General features: G+C 45.4%; 1 protein-coding gene across 1 annotated transcript in view; it reads left to right on the top strand.

Moving 5' to 3' along the window:
* The first annotated feature begins 12829 nt into the window (after positions 1-12829).
* Positions 12830-22996, top strand: part of NET1 (neuroepithelial cell transforming 1) — a 73052-nt gene continuing 62885 nt past the window's right edge. Inside the window, exon 1 of the mRNA XM_073002449.2 lies at positions 12830-13151. Coding sequence (XP_072858550.2) covers positions 12943-13151 — 209 coding nt within the window. The 5' untranslated portion in view covers positions 12830-12942. The remainder of the gene's footprint in view (positions 13152-22996) is intronic.

Raw genomic sequence — 22996 nt, 5'->3', positions numbered from 1 at the left:
AATTGTTGTAGATCAAAAGCTGAACACGAGCCAACACTGTGATGTTGCGGCAAAAAAAGGCCAATGCGATTTAAGGATGCATGAACAGAAGCATACTCTCCAAATCCCGCAAGGTACTATTTCCCCCTCTATTCAGCACTGGTTAGACCTCATATAGAGTCCTGGGTCCAGGTTCTGGATACTGCATTTGAAAAAGGATGCTAGCCAACTGAAGCAAGTTCGGAGGAGGGCAACAAGGAGGATCAAGGGGCTGGAAGCCAAGCCCTAGGAGGAAAGGCTGAAGGAACTGGAAACGTTTAGCCTTGAGAAAAGAAGACTAAGGGGTGATAGGATAGCACTTTTCAAATACTTAAAAGTTTGACAGAGAAGGGGCAGTATCTGTGCTGGATACGTAATATTGGGCTTAAGTGAGAGGAGGACAGATTTAGACTGAATCTCAGGAAAAAAGCTCTTTACTGTTAGAGCAGTACAGCAATGGAACTGAAGACCTCAGGAGGTGGTGAGCGCTCCAACGCTGGAGGCCTTCGAGACAGTCCTCTTTCCAATCTGCTTTGAAATGGATTCCTGCCTTGAGCAAGGGGTGGGACTCGATGGCCTTAGAGGCCCCTTCTAACTCCGTTTTTGATTCTTTGACTCTATTTATAAATATAGTAATGGGTCCCCCAACAATTATTTAGCCTGATTCAAAAGGCTTGAACCGGCCCTTAGCAGATTTATTCAACTGGTAAGGCATCTAGCCAGAAGAGTTCTCGGGATGAAGTGAAAACCATCTGTTTTTGATGTCTCTCTATCTTGGGGGGGCAGGGAAGGGGAAAAAAGAGATGTTGTGAATAGGAAGCACCTCTCTGTTCAAACATGGCCTTCTTTGCCGTCCGCTCACTTTCACCACAATCCTAGCTCAAAGATAGGCTAGCTGTAGCAGGTCAGGAAAAGGCAGCTTTTTCTTCTTGAAGTAGAATTCTCCTTATGCTGGGAGATGCCCAGGTGCCAAGCTTGCCTGGCAGAGGGATCTGCCAACTAAGATCTGCCAGGGGATGAGACAGAGAAAGGGAGGAGCTGGGGAATGCATGATCAGGCTACAAGAAGCCAGTTTTAGGCTGAATATCAGCAAAACCTTCTTAACTGTTAGAGCAGTACGACAACGGAACCCATGACCTTGAGAGGTGGCGAGTGCTCCAACGCAGGAGACTTTCAAGAGGAAATTGGACAAGCAGATCTGCCAGATCTGCTTAGATTTGGATTGCCGCTTTGAGCAGGGAGGTTGGACTCGATGACCTTAGAGGCCCCTTCTGACTCAGTTATTCTATGGTTCTACTACAGTCAAAGAAGATTCCAGGTAGAAGAAGATCGATAAATAGATAGAACAGTGGTGGCTACTTTTGTCTTAGTTGCCTCTGGTTTGTCTTTGCAGTAGGAGGTGGGAAGACAGATTTAGGCTGGATATCAAGAAAAACTCCATAGCTGTTAGAGCAGTACGACAACAGAACCCATGGCCTTTGGAGGTGGTGAGCATTCCAGCGTTGAAGGCCTTCAAGAGAAACTTGGACAGCCATCTGTCAGATCTGCTTTGATTTGGATTCCTGCCTTGAGCAGGGGGTTGGACTGGATGGCCTTCGAGCCCCCTTCCAACTTCATGATTATATGATTAACCCCAGGGACAACGCTGCTGATGCCAAGAAACAGGCCATAAGTATGAGTATCAGACATTGCGGCAGGAATATGGAAACCTCGTGTTGTGTCTCTGAATGAGACAAACATGGGGCTGCAGGAGCTGGAACAATGTCACAGCGCAACCGGGCTACCTTGGCACTTGCCGGCTGGTGACATGGTCTTTGCCAACCAGAGGGCAGCTCCAGTAGCGCCATTTTCACCCAAGGTTGAGTGGCTGAGCTGCTGCCCTGACCAGAGCACTGCTGGTCACAGTGGGAAACCTCCCATCACCGGCTGGCTGGCTGGCTGGTTGTTTGGCTGTTTTTTGTTGTTGTTGTTGTTTGGCTGGGTGGCTGGTTGTTTGGCTGGCTGATTGTTTGGCTGGCTGGTTGGCTGTTTTTTTGGCTGGTTGTTTGGCTGGCTGTTTGGCTGGTTGTTTGGCTGGCTGGCTGTTTGGCTGGCTGTTTGCCTGTTTTTTTGGCTGGTTGTTTGGCTGGCTGGTTGTTTGGCTGGCTGTTTGCCTGTTTTTTGGCTGGTTGTTTGGCTGGCTGGTGAGCTGATTGTTTGGCTGGTTGTTTGGCTGGCTGGTTGTTTGGCTGTTTGTTTGGCTGGCTGATTGGCTGGTTCTTTGGCTGGTTGGCAGCTTCTCCATGTCCTGCTTTAATGCAAGCCATTCTTGACAAAGCAGGATATGTGAAATGGGTGGCCTTTTAGTATTGATGTTATTTGCCTTTTTAAAAATATAATACTTGTGTCCCTCTTTTTTTGAAATATTTGTGTGCTTACTGTTTTTAGCTTTTAAATATTGTATTTTTAATGACATAAGTCATCTCGGGGCCTTTTAAGAAAAAAGATCGGGTAAAGATCTCTTTGAATGAATGAGTGAATGAATGAATGAATAACTGTACATTGTCAGAAATGTGCAGTTTCTGCCACGTTAAGCCCAAAGGGAAGGCAGTTGCAAATAATTCCCAGCCTCCTTTGGCTGAATGGGGTTTGAACTTAACATTGTTTCAGCTAGCCTAGCGTCAGCTCAGCTGGCCCTCAGCCAACATGGCTAGTTGGAATTGTGCTCTGTTTGTGACTTTAAACAAGCTTTGGGTGTTTGGCTTTGCTACTGTGCTTTTCCATCTTCATTTGTGGTACAGGGAGAAGACTGGGCTACTTTGCAAAGTTGTTGTTAGGTGCCTTGTGGCACAGCGCATAAAGCGCAGGACTGCAGTCAAGACTCTGTTCATGACCTGAGTGTCATCCTGATGGATCTCAGGTACGAGCTGGCTCAAGTTTGACTCAGCCTTCGATCCTTCCGAGGTCAGTAAACTGAGAACCCAGTTTGCTGGTGGGAAGGGCAATGTGTAGCCTGCATAATTAAATTGGAAACCACCCAAAGAGATGGTTGTTGTGGGCTTTTCGGGCTCTTTGGCCATGTTCTGAAGGTTGTTCTTCCTAACGTTTCGCCCGTCTCTGTGGCCAGCATCTTCAGAGGACAGGATTCAAAACTTTGTCTGTGCTCTGGTGCAGTTTGTTTATGATAGTTGGGTATTTATAGCTGTGGGATCAGCTTTTGTCCTTTTCAGGAGATGGGTGATTGTGGTGATCAGCGTGTTTTTTGTTGTGGGTGTATAGTTGTGATAAGGGGGAGAAGTGATCTGTCACTGTGATTGATAGGTGTCATTTGTTGCACCATCCAACAAACATCAACAGAGCATGGACAGAGTTCCTACTCCTGTTTCTCTGAAGATGCCAGCCACAGAGACTGACAAAACTTCAGGAAGAACAACTTTCAGAACACGGCCAAAGAGCCCAAAAAACCCACAACAACCATCAGATTCCAGCCGTGAAAGCCTTCAAGAATACAGTGGTGCCTCGCTTAACAACTTTAATTCATTCCAGTGAAATTGCTGTAGAGCGAAAATGTTGTAAAGTGAAATTAAAAAACTCATTGAAATGCATAAAAACCCGGTTAATGCGTTCCAATGGGCTAAAAACTCACCGTCCAGCGAAGATCCTCCATACGGCGGCCATTTTCGGTGCCTGTATAGGAAGGAATCCGTCCCTAAGCACAGCGGGGAGCCATTTTGAAAACCCAACGATCAGCTGTTTTGATCATCGTAATGTGAAGAATCGGTTCCCGAAGCGGAAAAAAACCCATTTAGACCATTGTTTTGCGATCGCAATTGTGATCACAAAAACATCGTTGTGAAGCAGATTCGTCGTAATGCTGGGTAATCGTTAAGCGGGGCACGACTATACACCCAGAGAAAGTTTTAAGCACTGTGGGGTGGTATACAAGCAGCACATTTTGCTTTGCTTTGTTAAGTATTACTGGAATCCTTAATACAAAAAGTTGTAGACATTGGATTTGTTCAACATGGGTTTGTATGTCTCGGCCCCTGGAACTTCAGAACAGCTTGTGGCACTTTTCACAGATTGCTGTTCTTTCACTGCTTAGGAAAGAGCAGAGATTTGAAAAGTTCCTTTTCAAAAGTAATTTGGTTGCCTTATGGGCTAGAATGTTTTGGAAGCGCTGAAAGAGAAAAGGAACCGTAGGGATCCCAGAAGAGATGGTGGGCGCATGAAACTGAGCACGGAGCATGGTCACACCTTTGGAATCTCGAGAACTCCCGTTTGGGAGGAGGAAGGGGGGAAAAAAAGCCCTTGAGTCACCAGCCCTTGTGGTTGATAGAACAGAGCTGAAAATATCCAGGCCAGACTTGTAAAGAATGTAGGTGGATCTTCATAACTGTTTCACCAAACAGGAATGATACAGCGGCTATTAAGCAGAAGGATACTACACCAATGTATTAAAAAAAAACAGGCATCAGATTTAAATGTTTATTGCTGTCTGTTGCTGGATGGTGTTTTCTTCTAACTCTGTTTTATCGGATTTGAGCATCTCGGCTTGACTGCTGTAATGCACTGTACCTGGGGCTGCCTTAAAGATTATTCACTGGTTCATAGGACTGTGGCAAGACTGTTCGCAGGAAAGGACTGGCTTGTTTCTCCCTCTCTCCCAGATGACTAGGGTCCAACTGCTTTAACATGTTCAGCTGCGCAGTGTTCACAGTTCCATATAGTGTCCTTCCTCTGTTATCTGAAACTTAATTGCCACTCCTTTTCACTTACTTTCAATTATTCAATGGTATTTTAATTAGCACATTGTCTGTATTTTAATGTTTAGCTTATTATGCTTTTAACTCTATTCCTTTTAATATCATGAGCCGCCTTAGGTCCCCCTTATGGGGAGAAAAGTGGCCTATAAATAAAACAAATTAATAATAAATAGTTATTTATCCATTCATTCCATGTATTTATATCTGGCCTTTTGCTATAAAATTCCTTGGGATGCAGCTGGTCAGAGGAATCAGAACAGAGAATTATTGGGGGGGGGGAGAGAGAAAACATAGGAAAAGGGCGAAAACATTTAACTGAAATAGTAGCAGATTGAACAGGATGGGGGCCCAAAATCTCAAAAGCATTATTGAAGAAATGCTTAAAGGTGGTCAATAGGGGGTGCCCTAGGGCCTTCCTGAGGAAGGGAGTTCCACAGATCTGTGGCTTTCACTGTCCTCCTTCCTGGCCAATCTGATGGTCTGTCTGTCCTTCTCGTTTTGGAGAATAGATCAGAGACCTTTAACAACTGCAGATCCCCTACATGGGCATTGAGAGGTTCTTCCCCTCTCAAGGCCCGCGTAGGCATTAAATTTTTGAAGGAGGTCCGTGTGTTTGTGCGTGTGTGTGTGTGTGCGTGTGTGTGTGTATGCAGATCATACAAGCACACAAGTGACAAAATCCTTTCCTGTTGCTTTCCTTGCATGTCCTGCTCTCAATAACTGCCTCCGCAGATAACAAACAGACCACCAGTTTTCCATTTTCCAAATGTTTAATAGCATGTTTAATCTCGCTTTGGATCTGGCTGTACTTATTACAAAATGGCTACAACTCAAAGGCCTTCAGCAAAGTTTATTATCCGACTCTAAAGAGCCAGCAGTGGAGTTGGCAGAAAAGAGACTTCCATTATGTGGGTTCTGAGGAGCATCTAACAAGCTGGGTCTGTTTCAGAGGACGGAGAGAGCTAGTGACAAATAGCCAGTTATTTGTTATTTCCTTTTCTCAAACGTGAAAAAACCTCTTCGCAAACCCATAAATGGGATCCTGAAGGTACAGTAATCAACTCCCATCGACACAGGAAAGCCAGAGCTAAAGTAAACCTGTTGCAACGTTTTGAATTTGCTCCAGCTGCTCAGCAGAAGTACAGAGATTCACAGAGCAGAATATCTTCACATTCTCCAGACTATTCCACTCTCATTTTTTCTCATCAACTGGCACTTACAGTCTCAACAACTCAGTCTGAAACACTTGTGGGAGAATAAAAAGCATTTATTTACTTACGGTTGTAAACAGATCAAACAGCAAACGGACAGACATGGCTGCTTTCAAGAGACTCTAGAGAGGGGGAAAAGCACTCAGCAGAGGAGCGGGGCTCTCTTTGAAATCAGAGGCAAAGAGAGAATGATTGGTTGGCGCTGGATACATTGACAGTCACCTGATCCCAGAGAAGCCCCTCCCAGCCACATCTACTAGAGGCAGCTTGCGAGGTTGTTAAAAAAAAAACCCACAAGACTTTCCACCACTGCTAAGCAACTATTCCTGTTAGGAAGGTCTTTGTAAAGTTGAAATCTCATCCCTTGTGCTTTGAATCTATTGATTCAGGTCCTACTCTCTGAAGTGGCAGAAAACAAGTTCCCTCCCTCGTCCACATGACAACCCTTCAACTTTCTGAAGTTGTTGTTCCGACTGCCTCTCTGTTTTTCTTCAACTCGCTGCATAGTCGCAACTGGCTTCACTCCTTTTACCGGAGTAACTTTTAACGACCTTAACAGTTATGACGGCCGGTCCAGGTTCTAGTGTGGGCTCGTCTTGTCTCTCATGTTCTGTTCCGATTATTCCAGGTGACAATGAATTGGATGGGGTGTCGCTTGTAGCCATCAGATTGTGTTAACAAACACACATACACACATGGAAGCATCTGCTTAATCTCTAGAAACAAACAAACAAAAAGAATTACCTTTCACATACTATAACTATAAAGGTAACTGATGAGTGGAGTAGTGCGGAAGTATAACTTTTTTTTAAGTACGTAACTTTCCAAACTCTGGTCTGTTTAAAGGCCAAATGGGTTGTGAAATGATGGGAGACCCGAGGAAAGAGACCACATGGCTACCTGCGAAGCACAAACCACAGACTACCACAACCTCCCCCCACCGAAAAGAAGCAGAGAGTCCCGAACCAAACCACGAACCAGCCCAGTTCTGGTTTTTTCCCCTGGTTCGTGGCTCAGTCCATGCCCATCTCTAAATGTAACCCTGTCCCACTTTATTCCTGCAACTAACAAACTCTCACCCTCTCCATGCGGAAGCTAGCGGTCATAGCAGGAGGAACTACGGGATACGTTCCTCCAGGAACTGCAGGCTATATGTCCAGATTTTTGTTATTTTCACTTGGGTTTAATCAGTAAAACATTCCGAAGCCCAACTGAACAAGGTGCGGGAGACCGTGATGAACGTATTTCCCCATCGCGTCCTATCGAGGCTCAAGCATGTTGCTTGCTCTAAACGGCAACTTTGCATGGCTTAAAAAAACTTTTCAGCTGAATCGGCAGCGATCCAGGAGCATAATTTTCAGGCCTCCGGCAGCAGGACGTAGCTGAGCTAAAAGGGGTGTAGACTGTAATCCAGTTAGTTCTATACACTACATTTATATTATGAATTATATTTCAAAGAAAGAGTGAAGTTGAAACAGGCTGTCTGGGAGGGGAAAATTTTTTAATTTTTAAATTAGCATACTAATTTAAAAAAACACCCAAAAGCAAAGAATCTGTGTGGTCAGCACATAAAAGCAAAATTCTAACATGCTACAAAAATCAGAATTCTAACATGCTACATGCTGCAGAAGTGACTCAAGGTAGTGCAAGCTTTTGAGTTCTCCAGAATGATTCAGCAGACACCATGATGTAAAACCGAGGGGACACGCAGGATGCATAAAGCTCAGAAATCCAGCCTGTTTTGTGCTTCTGTGTAGCCGCAAGATTTAGTATACAGATTTGTGAATTGAAGACATGTTGAAGGAAGTTACTTTTAAAGGGAATTTTAGGACATTTTGAGAGACGTTTTGACTACAATTCCCAGAATTCTCCAAATGCAAGTCCAAACATGTCATGTTCCCCAAGCCTGGTTGCAATGCAAAAAAGGACAAGAGAATAATTTAGTTAGTATCTTCTTCGTCACTTTTATGAACCATCTAGTAGATTCATCTTCTTTGGGCAGCTTATTGCATGACCACACAAAGATTTAACCTGGTCTGATGCAAACTTCTCTATATTGCACTCCAGCATTTATATTGCTGCTGTGGTTCACACAGAAATGTTTAATTATCCCAAGAAAATGTGTTGCAACTGTCTTCTTGGCCATTATCAACCCCCCCCTTAGCTATCCCTTTCATCAACATTCAATGTCTCCATTTTAAATGTTTCACAAGTGAAATAGCACTGAATCAACCCAATATGGTAGGGTTCAAACTAGCGCTGTATCAGTTTAGCGCTATCCTGCTAAGATAAGCGCTGTAGCACTAAACCTGCCCCACTCTGCACATCATCAACAATGTCATTTGGACCTGCCTAGCAGCTGTTCCAGTCATCCAGGTACTCACTGCCTGCCTCTGCAAAAGAAGTCCAGTGGCCATGACTCAGCTTCCAGGTAACCTCACCTGGATGACTGAGAATCTTCACAGATGTCAGCAAACTGATGTTGATCTCTTTTCAGCATGATGGGATTCTTGGTAGCTCAGTGGTTTAGGCATCTGGCTGTGGAGCTGGAGGTTGGGAGTTCAATTCCCCCACTGGGCCTCCTTGACAGGGGCTGGACTGGATGATGCTGAGGGTCTCCTTCTCGCTCTGCAGACCTAATACAGTGATTCCCAACCCTGGGTCCCCAGAAGTTCTTGGACTAAACTCCCACAAGCCTTTACCACTTCCTCTACTGGCCAGAGTTTCTGGGAGCTGTAGTTCAAGAACCTCCGGGGACGCACGGTTGAGGACCACTGGTTTCTACAATATATCCAACAGTGGCTAAATCCACTGTTTGGCCACCTAATGCTTTACCCTTTGGCCAAATAAGAATGTTTACATGGAGCATATGGAAACACTCGTCGCTCTGACCCAATTAATTGGAGTAAACCTACAAACGCAGTCCACCCAGGATGGCAACCACGTAATGTGGTTTCTTTGCTCCAATGCACTCCGCGGGGAGCAAAAGTAATACTCTTGGCAGGCTGTCGCCCTGCGTGCACGCCAAGTAATAAAATCAGACTCGTCAGTATTGGTGCCGAGAGACTCAACTACAGACTTTGGCTCAAAAGCAAGGCTCAAATAGCAAAACCAGCCAAAACTGCCTTAAGCCAGATGACTTTCATTTGCGGATTTTGTATGGAGCTCCCACCACCACCCGCCCACCCTTTGCCCTTCAGAGGAGAAATGAAACATGAGAGAGAACGTGTTTTCCTAAAGTTGCTCATTCCAGAGAGAGCCGATATCAGTCCGAGAAAGAGGCCTCCCCGTTTTCTGCCGAGCAACACAACCTGTATGGATTTTTGTGGGCAAAAAGATGTAGAAGGAAGTGCAGGCTGGGGAAAAATGGTTGTTTCAGACTAGGATCCCACCCCCCCCTCAAAAAAAATCCCCCAGGCAGCAGGGCAAAGATAGATTGTGAAATTCTGAGAGTTTTGTCCCCCCCAAAAAAGTAGCTTTTTGTTGGAATGAACAAGGTTTCGGGAATCTTTTAATTTTTTTACCAGCCCTCTCTAAAAGCAGAGATCTCTTACAAGAAGCGAACCTTCCGAATCGAAATCCACGCAAACTCAGGTTTGCTTTGAAACCAGAGCTTGGAAATATGACATTACTTTTTTAAAAACCAGATTTCCCAGAATCCCACACTATCCATGCCGAGGGCAGGATTCTGGGAGTTTTCAGCCAAAAACATCCCTTTCCCAAGCTCTGCTTGAAGCCCCAAAGGATAAAGATCCCCGTGGTGTCGTGGTTAAACAGCAGGACTGCAGTCAAGACTCTGCTCACAACTGGAGTTTGGTCCCAACCAACAGAGATAGCCGGTTTGAGGTTGACTTAGCCTTCCTTTCTCCTGAGGTTGGTAAATTAAACACCCACTTGCTGGGGCGGGGGAGCAATGTGTAGCCTGCCTAATTAAAAAAAATGCAAACAGCCCAGAGAGTAGTTCAAGTGCTATGGCATGGTATATAAGCAGCACACTGCTTTTTAAGAGTGGGACTAATAATCATTGCTAGAGTGCACAGACTGCAGAGTTCCTTTTGCAGTGTTAACTGTGGTGGCCCCTAATGTGCGGAATAAACTTCCAGATGAGGTTGCTCCAGGATCTATCCCTCCTGCCTTTTAGGAAACTAATAAAGACAGGATTTTATAAGGCAGCTTTCAAGAACATATTCCCCGCTGTTGCAAACTCTGAATTTTAGGGTTTTTTTTTTTAAAAAAAAAACAATTGGTCATTGTCATATTGTTTGGGTTGATATGTGGGTGGTATTTGGGGTGTGTGTGGGTTTGCTTGTCTAGTTCGCAGAACACCCAGAGTAAGTGGGTGTCACTAAGTGGGATGCTTTACAAATTAAAATCAATCAGTCAGTCAGTCAGTCAGTCAACCAAGTCCTTATAGCAGACGTTACTGGGCTAGATTAAGGGATGGCAAACATCAGGTTTATGATAACAACTTGCTTTTGCAATAGAACCAGCACTTAAAACATCAGTTTTCTGGGGTATGGTGTGCTGGCTGGGGGAGTCTGGGAGTTGTACTAACCCCCCCCCCCCCGATATCTCTGAACTGTTTAGAGGTGTCCCTACCAAAGACACCAAAGGGGATGTGGTGGCGCTGTGGGTTAAACCGCAGAAGCCTCTGGGCTGCAAGGTCAGAAGACCAGCAGTCATAAGATCGAATCCATGTGACTAAGTGAGCTCCCGTTGCTTGTCCCAGCTCCTGCCAAACTAGCTGTTCGAAAGCAGGCAAAAATATGAGCTAATAAAGAGGTACCACCTTGGTGGGAAGGTCACGATGTTCCATTTGCATGCCTTCGAATGGCTAGGTTGGCAGGAGCTGGGACAAGTGACGGGAGCTCCCTCCATCGCGTGGATTCGATCTTACGACGGCTGGTCTTCCAACCTTGCAGCACAGAGGCTTCTGCTCTCTCAGTCAACAGGAGGGTACTTAAGGTGTACTTAAACCTTGCAAGCAAACGAGGACGTTTCAAGGCAACCTAGATATGTTGGACCCCCATGTCTGCGAGAGGTTGGTTCTAATCTCTCCCTGTGGATCCTGCATTATAGTAAACTCAAGAGTGAAGGCTATACACAGAGCGTGGTCTCTGGCTCAGTCTAGTGGCCAGTTCTGGTAACTTCATCTATAAAAATATTTTTAAAAAGGAATTTGCTTTGAATGTGTTTAACATTTTCAGACCATGTGTAAGTGAATCAGTGGATACTGATCCTGTGTTTAAGGAGGTCCCATTGTATTATTTTTATCCCCCTCACTTCAGTTACGGAACTACTGAAATATGATTGCACTATTAGGACTGAGGGTGTGATGGTAGAATGATGATTGTTCCATGGGCTTTGAGTGGATTGATCACATGAATAAGGCCCCGCAGAGTCCCCTGCCTTGGGCATCATTATCTAAATTTATCTGCAATTATAAAACGACAACAGAAAATCTAGAAAATGCATGGATAAAGTCGTGGACTTGCAGATTAAATGGGTCAGGAGGATATCAGGAATTTAGGTTCCAGGATGAGTCTGGAATGGTCAGAGACATCGGATTTAAATATATCTGCCATCTTCCGGAATTCATGGTCAAATTAACAGCAGAGAATGGACAGATCCAGTGGTGATGGGGGGTGAAGAAAGTTAAAGGACAATTTAATGGTTTTTGTGGGTTTTTCGGGCTCTTTGGCCGTGTTCTTGAGGTTTTTCTTCCTAACGTTTTGCCAGTCTCTGTGGCCGGCCTCTTCAGAGGACTGGAGTCGGAACTCTGGTAGACAATTTTCCCAATTTTGAACCCATCAGTGGTTCCATATCCAGTTCTAACTGTTGCTTCCTGTCCCACATATAGATTTCTCAGGAGATTAGATAAGGTGGTCAGGCACTCCCATTTTTTAAGGACTTGATTCAAATACAGTCCTGTCATCTTCTTCTGGTTGCTGGAGGGCGGGGGTTTCACTTAACTGGGGCTTATTTTGGGGGGTAGGACTTATATTATGAGCATCCTGAAAAATCATTTTGTTGTTGTTGTTTAGTCATGTCTGACTCTTCATGAACACTAGAGCACGCCCGGCCCTCCTGTCTTCTGTTTCTGTCCATGGGGTTTTCTTGGCAAAGATACCGGAGTGGCATTGCCAGTTCCTGCTCCAGGTGGATCGCGTTTAGTCGGAACTCTCCACTATGACCTGTCCATCTTGGGTGTCCCCGTACAGCATAGCCCATCACTTCTCTGAATGACTCAAGCCCCTTTGCCACGACAAGGCAGCAATCCATGAAGGGGCTGAAAAAATCATCGTCGTCGTTTAGTCGTGTCCGACTCTTCGTGACCCCATGGACCAAAGCATGCCAGGCCCTCCTGTCTTCCACTGCCTCCCGGAGTTGGGTCAAATTCATGTTGGTTGCTTCGCAGACACTGTCCAGCCATCTCATCCTCAGTCGTCCCCTTTTCCTCCTGCCATCACACTTTCCCAAAAAATCATACTAAGGCTTATTTTCAGGTTAGGTCTTATTTTAGGGGAAACAGGGACTCTCTCTCTCTCTCTCTCCACCAAACAAATCACAAGAGCACAAACTACACAAGAAACCCAATGTAGAAAAAAAATCACATAAACAGCAAGCAAGGGACATACTATCTAAACATAAAAATAGCTCATAAGGAAGATTAACAACTGCATAAACGAGTCGTACACAGACATTGATTCCCCGCCTAAGGGAGAAAGCCTGCCAGCTAGGCCCCGCGGCCCGCAGCGTCTCCTAGCAACCCGGCGGCGGCGCTGATTGGCTGGGCGCGCTCCCGCCGCCATTTTCAAACCGCTCCTAGCGCCCCGGCGCCCTCCTTCTTCTCCGGGGCCGCCATTAACCCTTTTTTCGCCCGCGGGCTCTGGCGGCGGAGGAGCGGGAGACGACGACGGCGGCGACCACCGCCATTAATTACCACGACGAGTCTGGTCTCGCCCGGCATGGAGTGCGGCCTCTTGGCTGAGAAGCCCCCGCTGAGGAGGAAGGGGAGGCGGCGGGCCCCGGCGGCGGAGGGCGAGAGCAGGCCGAGCCTGGCCGGGGGAGCGTCTCTGAGGCGCAGCGGCCGCACCGGCGAGGGGGGAGGCCCGGCTTCCCTCACGGAGAGCCCCGGCGGGACCGAGGAGGCCGCGGCCCCCTCCTCTGTGGGGCGGTGAGTGACACCCCCCCCGTATTCTCCCCCTTTTATCCCCTGTGGGTGTGTGAAGGGTCTGCCTTCCTCACGGCCAAGAGGCCTGTTCCTCCCTTATTTTATTTTATTTTGTTATCTCTCGACGCGAAGTGCCTCATCTTCTCGAACCAGACGCCCCGAAATGAAACGACATTCGCCACAGACGAATTACAGTACAGGGGATGTGTGTGGGGAAATGGGGCCGGCTGGGGATGTTAGAAAAGAAAAGAAGGAGGTCTTCAGGATGTATTTATTTATGATCAGCCGCCTAGAGCGGTCATGTTACCAGATAGGCGGGATATAAATGGAATAAATAAATAAATCTATGGGTTTTGTTTTATTGACGGGCCCTTCAGGGACGCAATCCTGACGGTTCAAAGGCCTGGAAAACAATGAATGGCTGCAGCTGGGGGGTCCTTTCTCTGAGAGAAGTCTGTTCCAGATAGTGAGAGGGCATCACACAGGAGACGAAGGCTATAAAGTTAGGAGAGCCTTAAATCATCATCACCACCTTCATCCTTGGCATCATCTTAAAACTGTAGGGCTGGAAGGGACCTTATTGGGTCAGGGGGTCCAGGCCCTCTCGAGGCCGAGCGGGGGAATTGAATCCCCAACCTCTGGCTCTGCAGCCAGAGACCTAAATCCCTGAGCTATCCAGTAGCCCATTAAGGATAATGATCATGTTAGAACTGCAGAGCTGGAAGGGACCCTCAGCATCATCCAGTCCAGCCCCTGTCAAGGAGGCCGAGTGGGGGAATCAAACTCCCAACTTCTGGCCCTGCAAGCCAGAGACTCAAACCCCTGAGCTAACTGGCTCATTTTTTCTGCTTTAATGCTTGTTATGGAGAAGATGAGCTTATTATAACCTCTCAGCGATGGTTAGAAACAAAGTGTGCTTTGCAGGTCACCTTCTTACTCAAAAGAAAGGGGAGGGGTTTTAAATGCTATAAATTGAAAACAAGCAAGCAGACAAAGGACACTGACACAGTGTAAACACCGTGATCCCATAGAGAGGTGAAAATCTGGGCAGAAATCACCAGCCTCTTGCATATCACATGCTGGTTAGTGCAGAATTTGAACTTTTGGGAGTTTGATTCCCCATTTGTGGCTCCTTGACAGGGGCTGGACTGGATGATCCAGAGGGACCCTGCCATTCTATGATTATTTTTATTCCTTGGATGGGCTCTAAAAACCAGGGAAGCAAGAAGGGTGAACTGGAGTCCTGAGAGGTCAGATCAGAAGGTGTCTTAGTTCTGCATGCCAAGCTCAGGTTGCTTCCTGGGAAGCTGCCCCACTGTCTCTGAGAAATTCAGAAACAGATGTAAAACAGCTGTCCTGTCTTATTACACCTCTCCCCCCCAATATTCTGTACGTGCACAAGGTTACTGGCCATGATTCATCACTCAGTGGTAGAAAGCTGCTTTAAACATGCATACTCCTCACAGCTAGGGTTTTCCTGATGGAATTTGGGACTATGGGGTCTTCTGGGTGTGTGTGTGGAGGGGAACGGTACCTGTACAAGCATCCCCCTGGGTCTCCATTTGTTCATGAAGGCCATGGGTTTTTCCTGTATGTTGCATCCACAAAGGTCAAAATCATATTGTGTAATATGCCCCATGGAGATCGTGCAAGTAGTTTTTTCAGCGTTCACACCGTCTGTTGCACACCAGCGTGCAACTGCACAGTCATGCACATGGGTTGCATGGTTCCTGGTTTGCACTGTGTATTCCTAGTAGGATTCTTCCAAAGGTCTCTTGTTAGAACAGGGTGGGTATTGTTGCCCTCTGATCTCTCCCTACTCTCTTTATTGATCTGGAGAAGTTCTGTCTAGCTCAGCCCCTCCACCCCTTTTGCAGATGAGCAGGTAGGGCAGTGCTAGAATTCTATAAAGGAAAAAAAGTTGTGCAGGCACACAAGGGGCACTGGTTTTACTGCATTTCTAACAGCTTTCTCCCTTCTGGGTTAGGGGGTGCAAGGCACACCTTGCTTAAGACAATGGCTCCTCAACCCCCCCCCCCCCCAAGACTGTAGCTTTCAAGTGAAGAATCCCCTCGTGGAGCTAGGCTGCTTGTAGCTTTATCGCTCTTAGAGGAACTTGTTCCAGCAGCAGGAGTAACAATAACCGGTCCTCTGTCCTCAGGCAGCTCCTGTCCACTTCTCTGTGCTTTTCTACTTCTAAAGCTATGTATGTTTATTTATTATGTGCCATCATGTTGCAGGCTGTTAAGGAATATGGCCCTCATGCATCAAGTCGGAATTGACTTGTAGTGACCCCAAGAGGGTTTTCTAGGTTAAGAAAGGCACTGAATGTGTGGTTTTACCAGTTCTATCCACTGGTGAATTTCCATGGCAGTGCTAGGGAATCAAATCCAGGTCTCTTGAATTCTAGTCCCTACTGACTATACTACTCTGGGTACCTTCTATGTTTATATAGTCTATATATTTTATTTCTGAATTTGGGAAATGTTATAGTGCAAAATCAAAGTCATCCCTACTAGCCATCCTCCATTGTAGGATGCAAAGGTTAAGGTCATATCTAAAAGGAAAAAGGGAGCAAGTTGTGGACTGGGGTGGGGGAAAGAGTGAGGAAGTGGACCCAAAAGAACCAGGTGTTGGGGAGGGACAAAAAATCCAGAAAGTCAGCCCCAAAGGCAGTTGATTGCTGTTCATATTGGTATAAGAGGCAGTGTTGTTTTGAGAATGGGAAAAGGGGAACTTGAGAGAGCCAGTGCTCTGTCTGGATGAGCCTTCTTGGGTTTTCCTTCCCATGGACACAAGCCATATCACCATTTTGTCTTTGAAGGCCCTCACAGTTTTCAGAAGTGATTTACTGTTTACAAGCTACTGTTTGAGAACTCTTAAACTTGAAATTCCCTTGAGTACGTGCAATTGTAGTTAATGTGGCTCTTTAGATGTCAGCTGTAGATCTGAACTCAGTCCCAGGCTTTTCTTCTTAGAAAGAACACTGGAGAAAATATGTAGTGCTTTGAGACCTTGGAGAGGTGCCGTTGCTCAGAACAGATGGTGCAGGATGGGAAGTAGGTGGGCTAGTGGTTTGTTCCATGTAAAGCAGATACACATTCTACAGCTACAGCAGAAGTAATATGTGAAGTGGGAGGCATTCTTACTGAATGACTTAAGAGCAAGAACCAAGCTAGGCCCACACTTTTTGCAGAAATCCCTGCAATTTAACAGGCCGTATAGGTGGTCTGCTGGAAACTGGACAGTGGACTGATCTACCTTTTGTTCACAAACACAATGAAACAAAATTCCCAATCCTTTAGTTTGGTTTAAGAAATTATCCCTACAAGATTGCCTTTTGCCCCTGCCTTTCTTTCCAGTCTCTTCAGAAATCCAAGCGTTATGTTTGCATTGAGTGATGAAGTCCTCCACTTTGGAGGGCAAGCAGGAAAAGACAGAAAGATGTGTGATATTGGCAGGTGTGTTTTCTTTCCCTTCCTTAGCTGTATATCGGGTTTGTTTAAACAGGATGGTGGGTCTATCTGGGGAGTCCTCCTTGAGCCTAGTCTCTCATCTGTGATGTGGGCTTTCAGTTCAGCTCTAATACCAAAGGGGGAGATGTCACAGGCAAATAATGTACTATAACAGCAGCATGCCTGCACTCTGCCTTATGAAAGCTATTCCCCTGGAATGCTGTGTGGGCCACATTTTCCTTGCAGGCGTAACATCACTTAAAACAGGCAATGTGCCTGATCTACATGGAGATCAGAATGAGGTGGCAGAATCATGGTGTGGTAGACTCTCATCACCGCAGACAGTTTATATTGGCCTGTCTGTGACTGATTAGAAAATAAACATGTTAGTAGATCAAATAATTGTTTTAACCAACTTGCTCCCTGTTAGGGGTTTCCTCTTGAGAGGAGTTTTTTGTTTTGTTTTTTTAAACCCGGGGGACTATCCAAATTTTGATTTTTTACACCTTCAGTCTGATGTTGTGCTGTCCACTCTGGTGATTCAGGCAACTGCTGTGTTTTATGCTGAATGAGTAGACAGGGCGTTGTATTTTAAACAATTATTTGTCATTTGACCTTCTGCTAGCCTTTTCGTTTAGTTTTGTGAACATTCCTCCTTCAAGTAGGTTTTAAGTGCCACCACATCCCTTCTGTGTTATGCTATTCCTTTGGATCACTGGCTTTCAACCTTATTCCCCCAACAGATCTGAGCTCTCAGAAGACCCAGTCATCATGTTGAATGGTATGGAGGTCTGGGAGTTGAAGTCTAAAACTCCTGGAAGATCAAATGTTGAAAATCAGTGCTATGAATGAACTCCCAAGGATCCCCTTTTTAACATGCTAAAGTCTTGCAAACTTCCTTTATTGAATCAATCCTTTTCATATTTAGTTTTCCTCTGTTCCCACTGCTGTCTATTTTTCCTAACTTTTTTTCTGGTGAGTCTGTCTTCTTATGATTTGCCCAAACTTAGGATTGCTCCAGTATAGTCATTTTTGCTTATAAAGGGGATAGAGTCTTAATTTGATCTGCCACTCCTTTAATTCTCCTTCTGGGGGTCTGTGGTATCTATACAGAATCTTGTTCAACACTACATTTTGAATGGATTGATTTCTTCCGTGTCCACCTTTCACATCCATACACAGTAATCAGGAACATCCCTAGTATGGAAGTTCTTGGGTTTTCAGTGACACACCTTGCTGTTAAAAATCTTTTCTAAGTCTTATATCTGTTCATCCATGTCTCAGAACATTTTCTGATTTGTTGGCTGCAGTCTCCATTTGGCCTGATGATTGAACCAAGCAGATAAATATTTAATTTTGGTAAGTTTTATCGAAGAATGCAAGGCCACCCTATGGGAGGGGATGGAATCTGTGCCAGGGGGTCTTGTATTACTCATCCATCTGACTCCCAATTTTCTTAAATCATCCAGCGTTGTGCAGTATATCAGCTCCCAAACCTTTGGTGTGTCTTTGAATGTTCAAACAGTGTCACAAACACTTATCGAGGGAGGATTTCTGTGACATGTCATTTTTTCCCCTGCAGCCTATGTTTGAACTTATAAGTGGGTTTAGACATGTTTATGAGTAATCTGGTGAGAAAGGTCCGATTACTCATAAACTTGTTTAAACTTGCTTGTGTGGTTCAAGTATAGGTTCCAGAGAAAGTGTGAAATGTCATAAGCATTCTCCCCCTATTTATCATAAAATGAATGCCGTGGTGGTTGGCCAATCAGAAACACCCATTCAGACAAGTTGCCTGCCTGTCCAAGAACCTAAGTATAAAGTAGAAGTAAAATCTCAGATCCCTTGATCTCACAGTTTTTTCATAAAAAACAAAAAAACTCTCATTTCAGAGAAGGCAAACTTTATTTCTTTGCTCAGCCACCCATTGCAGGGGAAGGAGGAAGAGAAATGTGTGTATTCACTCATACACACTTTGTGGGAGAGAAATAAACATAAACTAGAGTGAAAGAAAGGATGAAAATCAGACCTGGAGAGAAACAAAAGTCAAAACAGTTTTTCTGGGACTTTACCTGTTTACAAAGCAAGGCTATGTAATTCTGACTTTGACCTTAGATTTGATTTTTTAAAAAAACGTTTAATTCATCTTCTTAAAATGGTTGCTTGGCCTGTGGTTCAGCCTCTTTTCACTCTTTTCACTCTGGAGCAAACTGGAACTTAAAAAGTATGAGCTGTAAGTTAGCTTATGTCCACTAGATGCCAGTAGAAAATTAAATATCTGTATCGCCAAGCACTTCAGACCTTACCCCTGGCACTGCAACAAGTAATAATGATAGAGATCATCCTTGCCTGCAGCCTGCAATGCAAATTAGTAAGACTTTGGATCGCCAAGTAGAACTCCCAGAGGGATATTATGATAGCACCAAGATGAAGGGATGGATCCCAAGAAGGAACCCTTACCCCCATGAGTAATGACGTGTTAAAAGGGGAAGGGTATATGAGAAAAAGAGATGAGACGACTGTGTCTGCCTTCTAATATTCCAGAAATATAAGACTTGCAGTGAGCACTTGCAGCCTAGGGCACAGAGTATGGTTCCTGTCTTTTTATGTGAGAATCAATGAAATCAGTGAGGAGCCTTATCACAAAGACAAACAAGTTCTATTGGACATAAGATCTTGAGGATTGCAGCCCACTCACTAGGTACAACACACCAAGTATGTGTATTTTGCATCAAAGAGGAACTTCTTCATAGCTACAGAAGAGCTGGCATAACTGAGTGGCAGAGCACACACATTGCATGCTCTAGGTGCTTAGCTGATCCTCGGGCCTTGCCAGCTTGAGTTGAGAAAGGACCCTGACTGAAAATGAGCTGCTTTATTTGCCCTAGTGAGTAAATAGGGGGTAACCAGAACACATCTGAGGCTTTCCAGAGGTACAGTTAATTCTGCCCAGTGTATCATACCCTAAAAGTAGCGCATGATTAACATTGACTATGTAGAGCTTTGGAGAACTGTTCCCATTCAGTGCAGACAGGGCTGAACTAGGTGGACCCATGGTCTCTGGCGAAGACTAAGGCAGCTTCAGGTGTTCCTAACATCTGCCTCAGTTCCTCTCATTTGTATGACACGATGTACAATATAACAGTGAAAGACAGGCAGGGAACGAAGAGGACTTAGAACGTGAAATGAAATCATTGTCTATTTTACATGAAAGCTTTTGAGGACATGTGAAATGAACAAAGTTCACGTATAGTACACTTTTGCCATCAAAATCTGCAGATACAGGCTGGAATCCAGAGAGAAAATGGGGGATCATCACATCTCAGACAAATAGCAGGAGTTCTGGAACCTTCCATGGACAGCTGTGCTTTGACACTGATGCTGATTGGGTAGTGCTCTGCGTCATTTGATTTTTCTTATCCCCTTGTTAAACTCCCCACTCTAAAAATCACATCATTATTTGAGAAGTTGTCCTTCTGTACATCCATCCATTGCATGGGAACAAGCTATCTTCAGAGTAACTTCAAGGGCATCCTAAACTGATTTAATCCTAATACTGTAATGGTTTTTGCTTGTTTCTCCCCCACCCCCACCCCCTTGTCTGAAAAGACTTCAGAGTGTTAATTGTTGAACTTTGAACTTAATTGGCTATATACAGTACTTCATTTTATTTTACATAAAATAAACTTGTAATTCGGAGGTCCTTGAAAGTCTTAAAAGAGCTCAGTTTACCCCAGCATGTTGTAACTCAAAACTGAGATGCAATGCTAATGCTTGGACACAAGATGGCAAAAGTTAAGCTGGTCTCTCATTCAAATCCAGTTGCTCCTTGATCCTTGTATGGGGCTGATTTTGGAGAGAACTGTGGAAACATCAGCATCTTGTGTTCTGTATGGAAAGTCTTTCAATCTTCAGTGGCTGGAACAATATGAATGTTTGTAAAGCTTGTTCTGTGCTTTGGTGCAAAAGATATTTTTCTTCCTGACCAGGACTATGTCTGCATTCTCCCCCTTAAATAGAAAGGTATGCTTTCCCTCCAATTCCAGCTCCACCTTATGGTCATAATTGCTTACCAAGTACATCAGAAATATTCATGAAGCTTCAATCTAAATTATACTAAAGTTGTCAGGCCACAGCTGCGTTTTGTGTCAGTTTCACTGCAGGATATACAGTACTATGGTATAGCTCTGTGGCCTTATGTATGAATATTAAAAATATTATGAGCCTTATTCCTCAGTATGTGTATATAAGATGGCTGCTCTGTAATAGGAGTACTTTTTTTCTCCTTCGCAGCAGACCATTGTCAATGTCTTTTGAGTTCCAGAAGATTCACTGGTAGCATGGAAAATCTGGCCAGGGTAGGCAGTTATGTCTTGGTTTTTAACTGGATTTGATGGGCTAGAACACTTGTAGGCTAAGAGAGAACTACCATGCATTCCTGCAGTATTGAAAAGCTACAGAATATTCACAGTGAGCCTAATGAGCACTGAGCAGCATTCTTTTACACTGGTATTAAACACAATGCAAAAATAGGGATTCTTATTGCTTCTATAGCTTAAGGAACCATCAGGGCCGGGCAGCTCACTGGGGACATAAAAGTCCGGTATCTGAATCTCTGTTAACTGAAAATTTGACTTCTGGAAAGCACGCTAAAGACCTGACCCTCTGGAGAAGCCCAGTTCTTCTGCTGGAGGAATGTCTGTGACAGAATCCCTTGTACCATGTTTTCCCGAAAATAAGACAGGGTCTTATATTAATTTTTGCTCCAAAAACGCATCTGCCCTCAAGGAGACACTCATTAGGCCCATTAGGAAGAAACCAAGTTTGGCGGCGGACGAAATTGGCAATTATAGGCCCGTCACCAATGTTTCTTTCCTAAGCAAGGTAGTTGAGAGGGTGGTGGCCGATCAGCTCCAGGTGCACCTGGACGAAACAGATGCCCTGGATCCATTTCAGTCGGGCTTCAGGCCACGTCATGGTACAGAAATGGCATTGGTCGCCCTGTGCGATGACCTATTGAGGGAGGCCGACAGGGGGAAAGTGTCCCTGCTGGTCCTCCTCGACATCTCAGCGGCCTTTGATACCATTGACCACGGTATCCTCCTGGGGAGGCTCTCTGAGTTGGGAATTGGGGGCCTTGCGTTGGCCTGGCTCCGTTCCTTCTTGGAGGACTGTTTCAGAGAGTACAGCTTGGGGATTGCTTCTCGGCCCCGTGGAGTCTCAATTGTGGGGTTCCACAGGGGTCGATTATCTCCCCAATGCTGTTTAACATCTATATGAGGCCGCTGGGAGGGGTCATCTGGGGGTGTGGAGCTCAATGTCATCAGTATGCCGATGATACTCAGCTCTACATCTCCTTTCCACCTGCTGCAGGAGATGCCGTTCTGTCCCTTCAGCGCTGCCTGGCGACCGTACTGCAATGGATGCAGGAGAACGGGCTGAGGCTGAACCCGGACAAGACGGAGGTGCTGAGGGTGGGTGTCCCCACAGTGGGGGGTTTGGGAAACTCCCTCTCTTTTGGGGGGGGTGACCCTACCTGTCAAGGATGGGGTCCGCAGTTTGGGGATCCATCTGGACCCGGCGCTCACTATGGAATCCCAGGTGGCGTCCGTGGTCCGAACCGCCTTTTATCACCTTAGGCGGATAGCCCAGCTGCGGCCCTATCTTGGTGTGGGGGCCCTCACTACCTTGGTGCATGCGCTCGTAATCTCAAGATTAGACCACTGCAACGCGCTCTACGTGGGGCTGCCTTTGAGGCTGCTGCGGAAACTACAGGTGGTGCAGAATGCCGCGGCCAGACTCCTTAGTGGTGTGAAAAAATACCAACACATTTCACCCACTCTGGCTGCGTTGCATTGGCTGCCCATCCGATTCCGCATCGACTTCAAAGTGTTGATGCTTACGTATAAAGCCCTAAACGGCTTAGGGCCTCGATACTTGGCGGAACGCCTACTTCCACCAAGTTCTACCATGTCACTCGCGCGAGTCAGGAGGTGAGGCTGGGGAGCCTAACGCTGAGGGAGGCCAGGAAAGAAAAGACAAGAAATTGGGCCTTCTCGGCGGTGGCTCCTCGCCTCTGGAATAACCTTCCCCCTAACATTCGCGCGGCTCCCTCGCTGGGTATTTTTAAAAATCAATTAAAAACACTGATGTTTCGGCGGGCCTTCCCCTCAGCCAACTCCTAATCTTCCCTCTTTTTCCCCTTTCTTAGTGTTTGTCCCATTTTGTCTAAAGTCTTTCCCCTATTTAAAATTGTTTTAATATATTGTATTGTCCTTGCTGTAAGCCGCCTAGAGTGGACTCAATGAGACTAGATAGGCGGGATATAAATAAAATAAAGAAATAAATAAATAAATTAGGGCTTATTTTCAGGGAATGTTTTATTTTACAGGC

The sequence above is a fragment of the Pogona vitticeps genome, chromosome 5, assembly GCF_051106095.1.
Source record: "Pogona vitticeps strain Pit_001003342236 chromosome 5, PviZW2.1, whole genome shotgun sequence".
In the NCBI taxonomy this organism is placed as follows: domain Eukaryota; kingdom Metazoa; phylum Chordata; class Lepidosauria; order Squamata; family Agamidae; genus Pogona; species Pogona vitticeps.
Note: the sequence above shows the minus strand (reverse complement) of the source record. Positions and strands in the feature narration are given on the sequence as shown.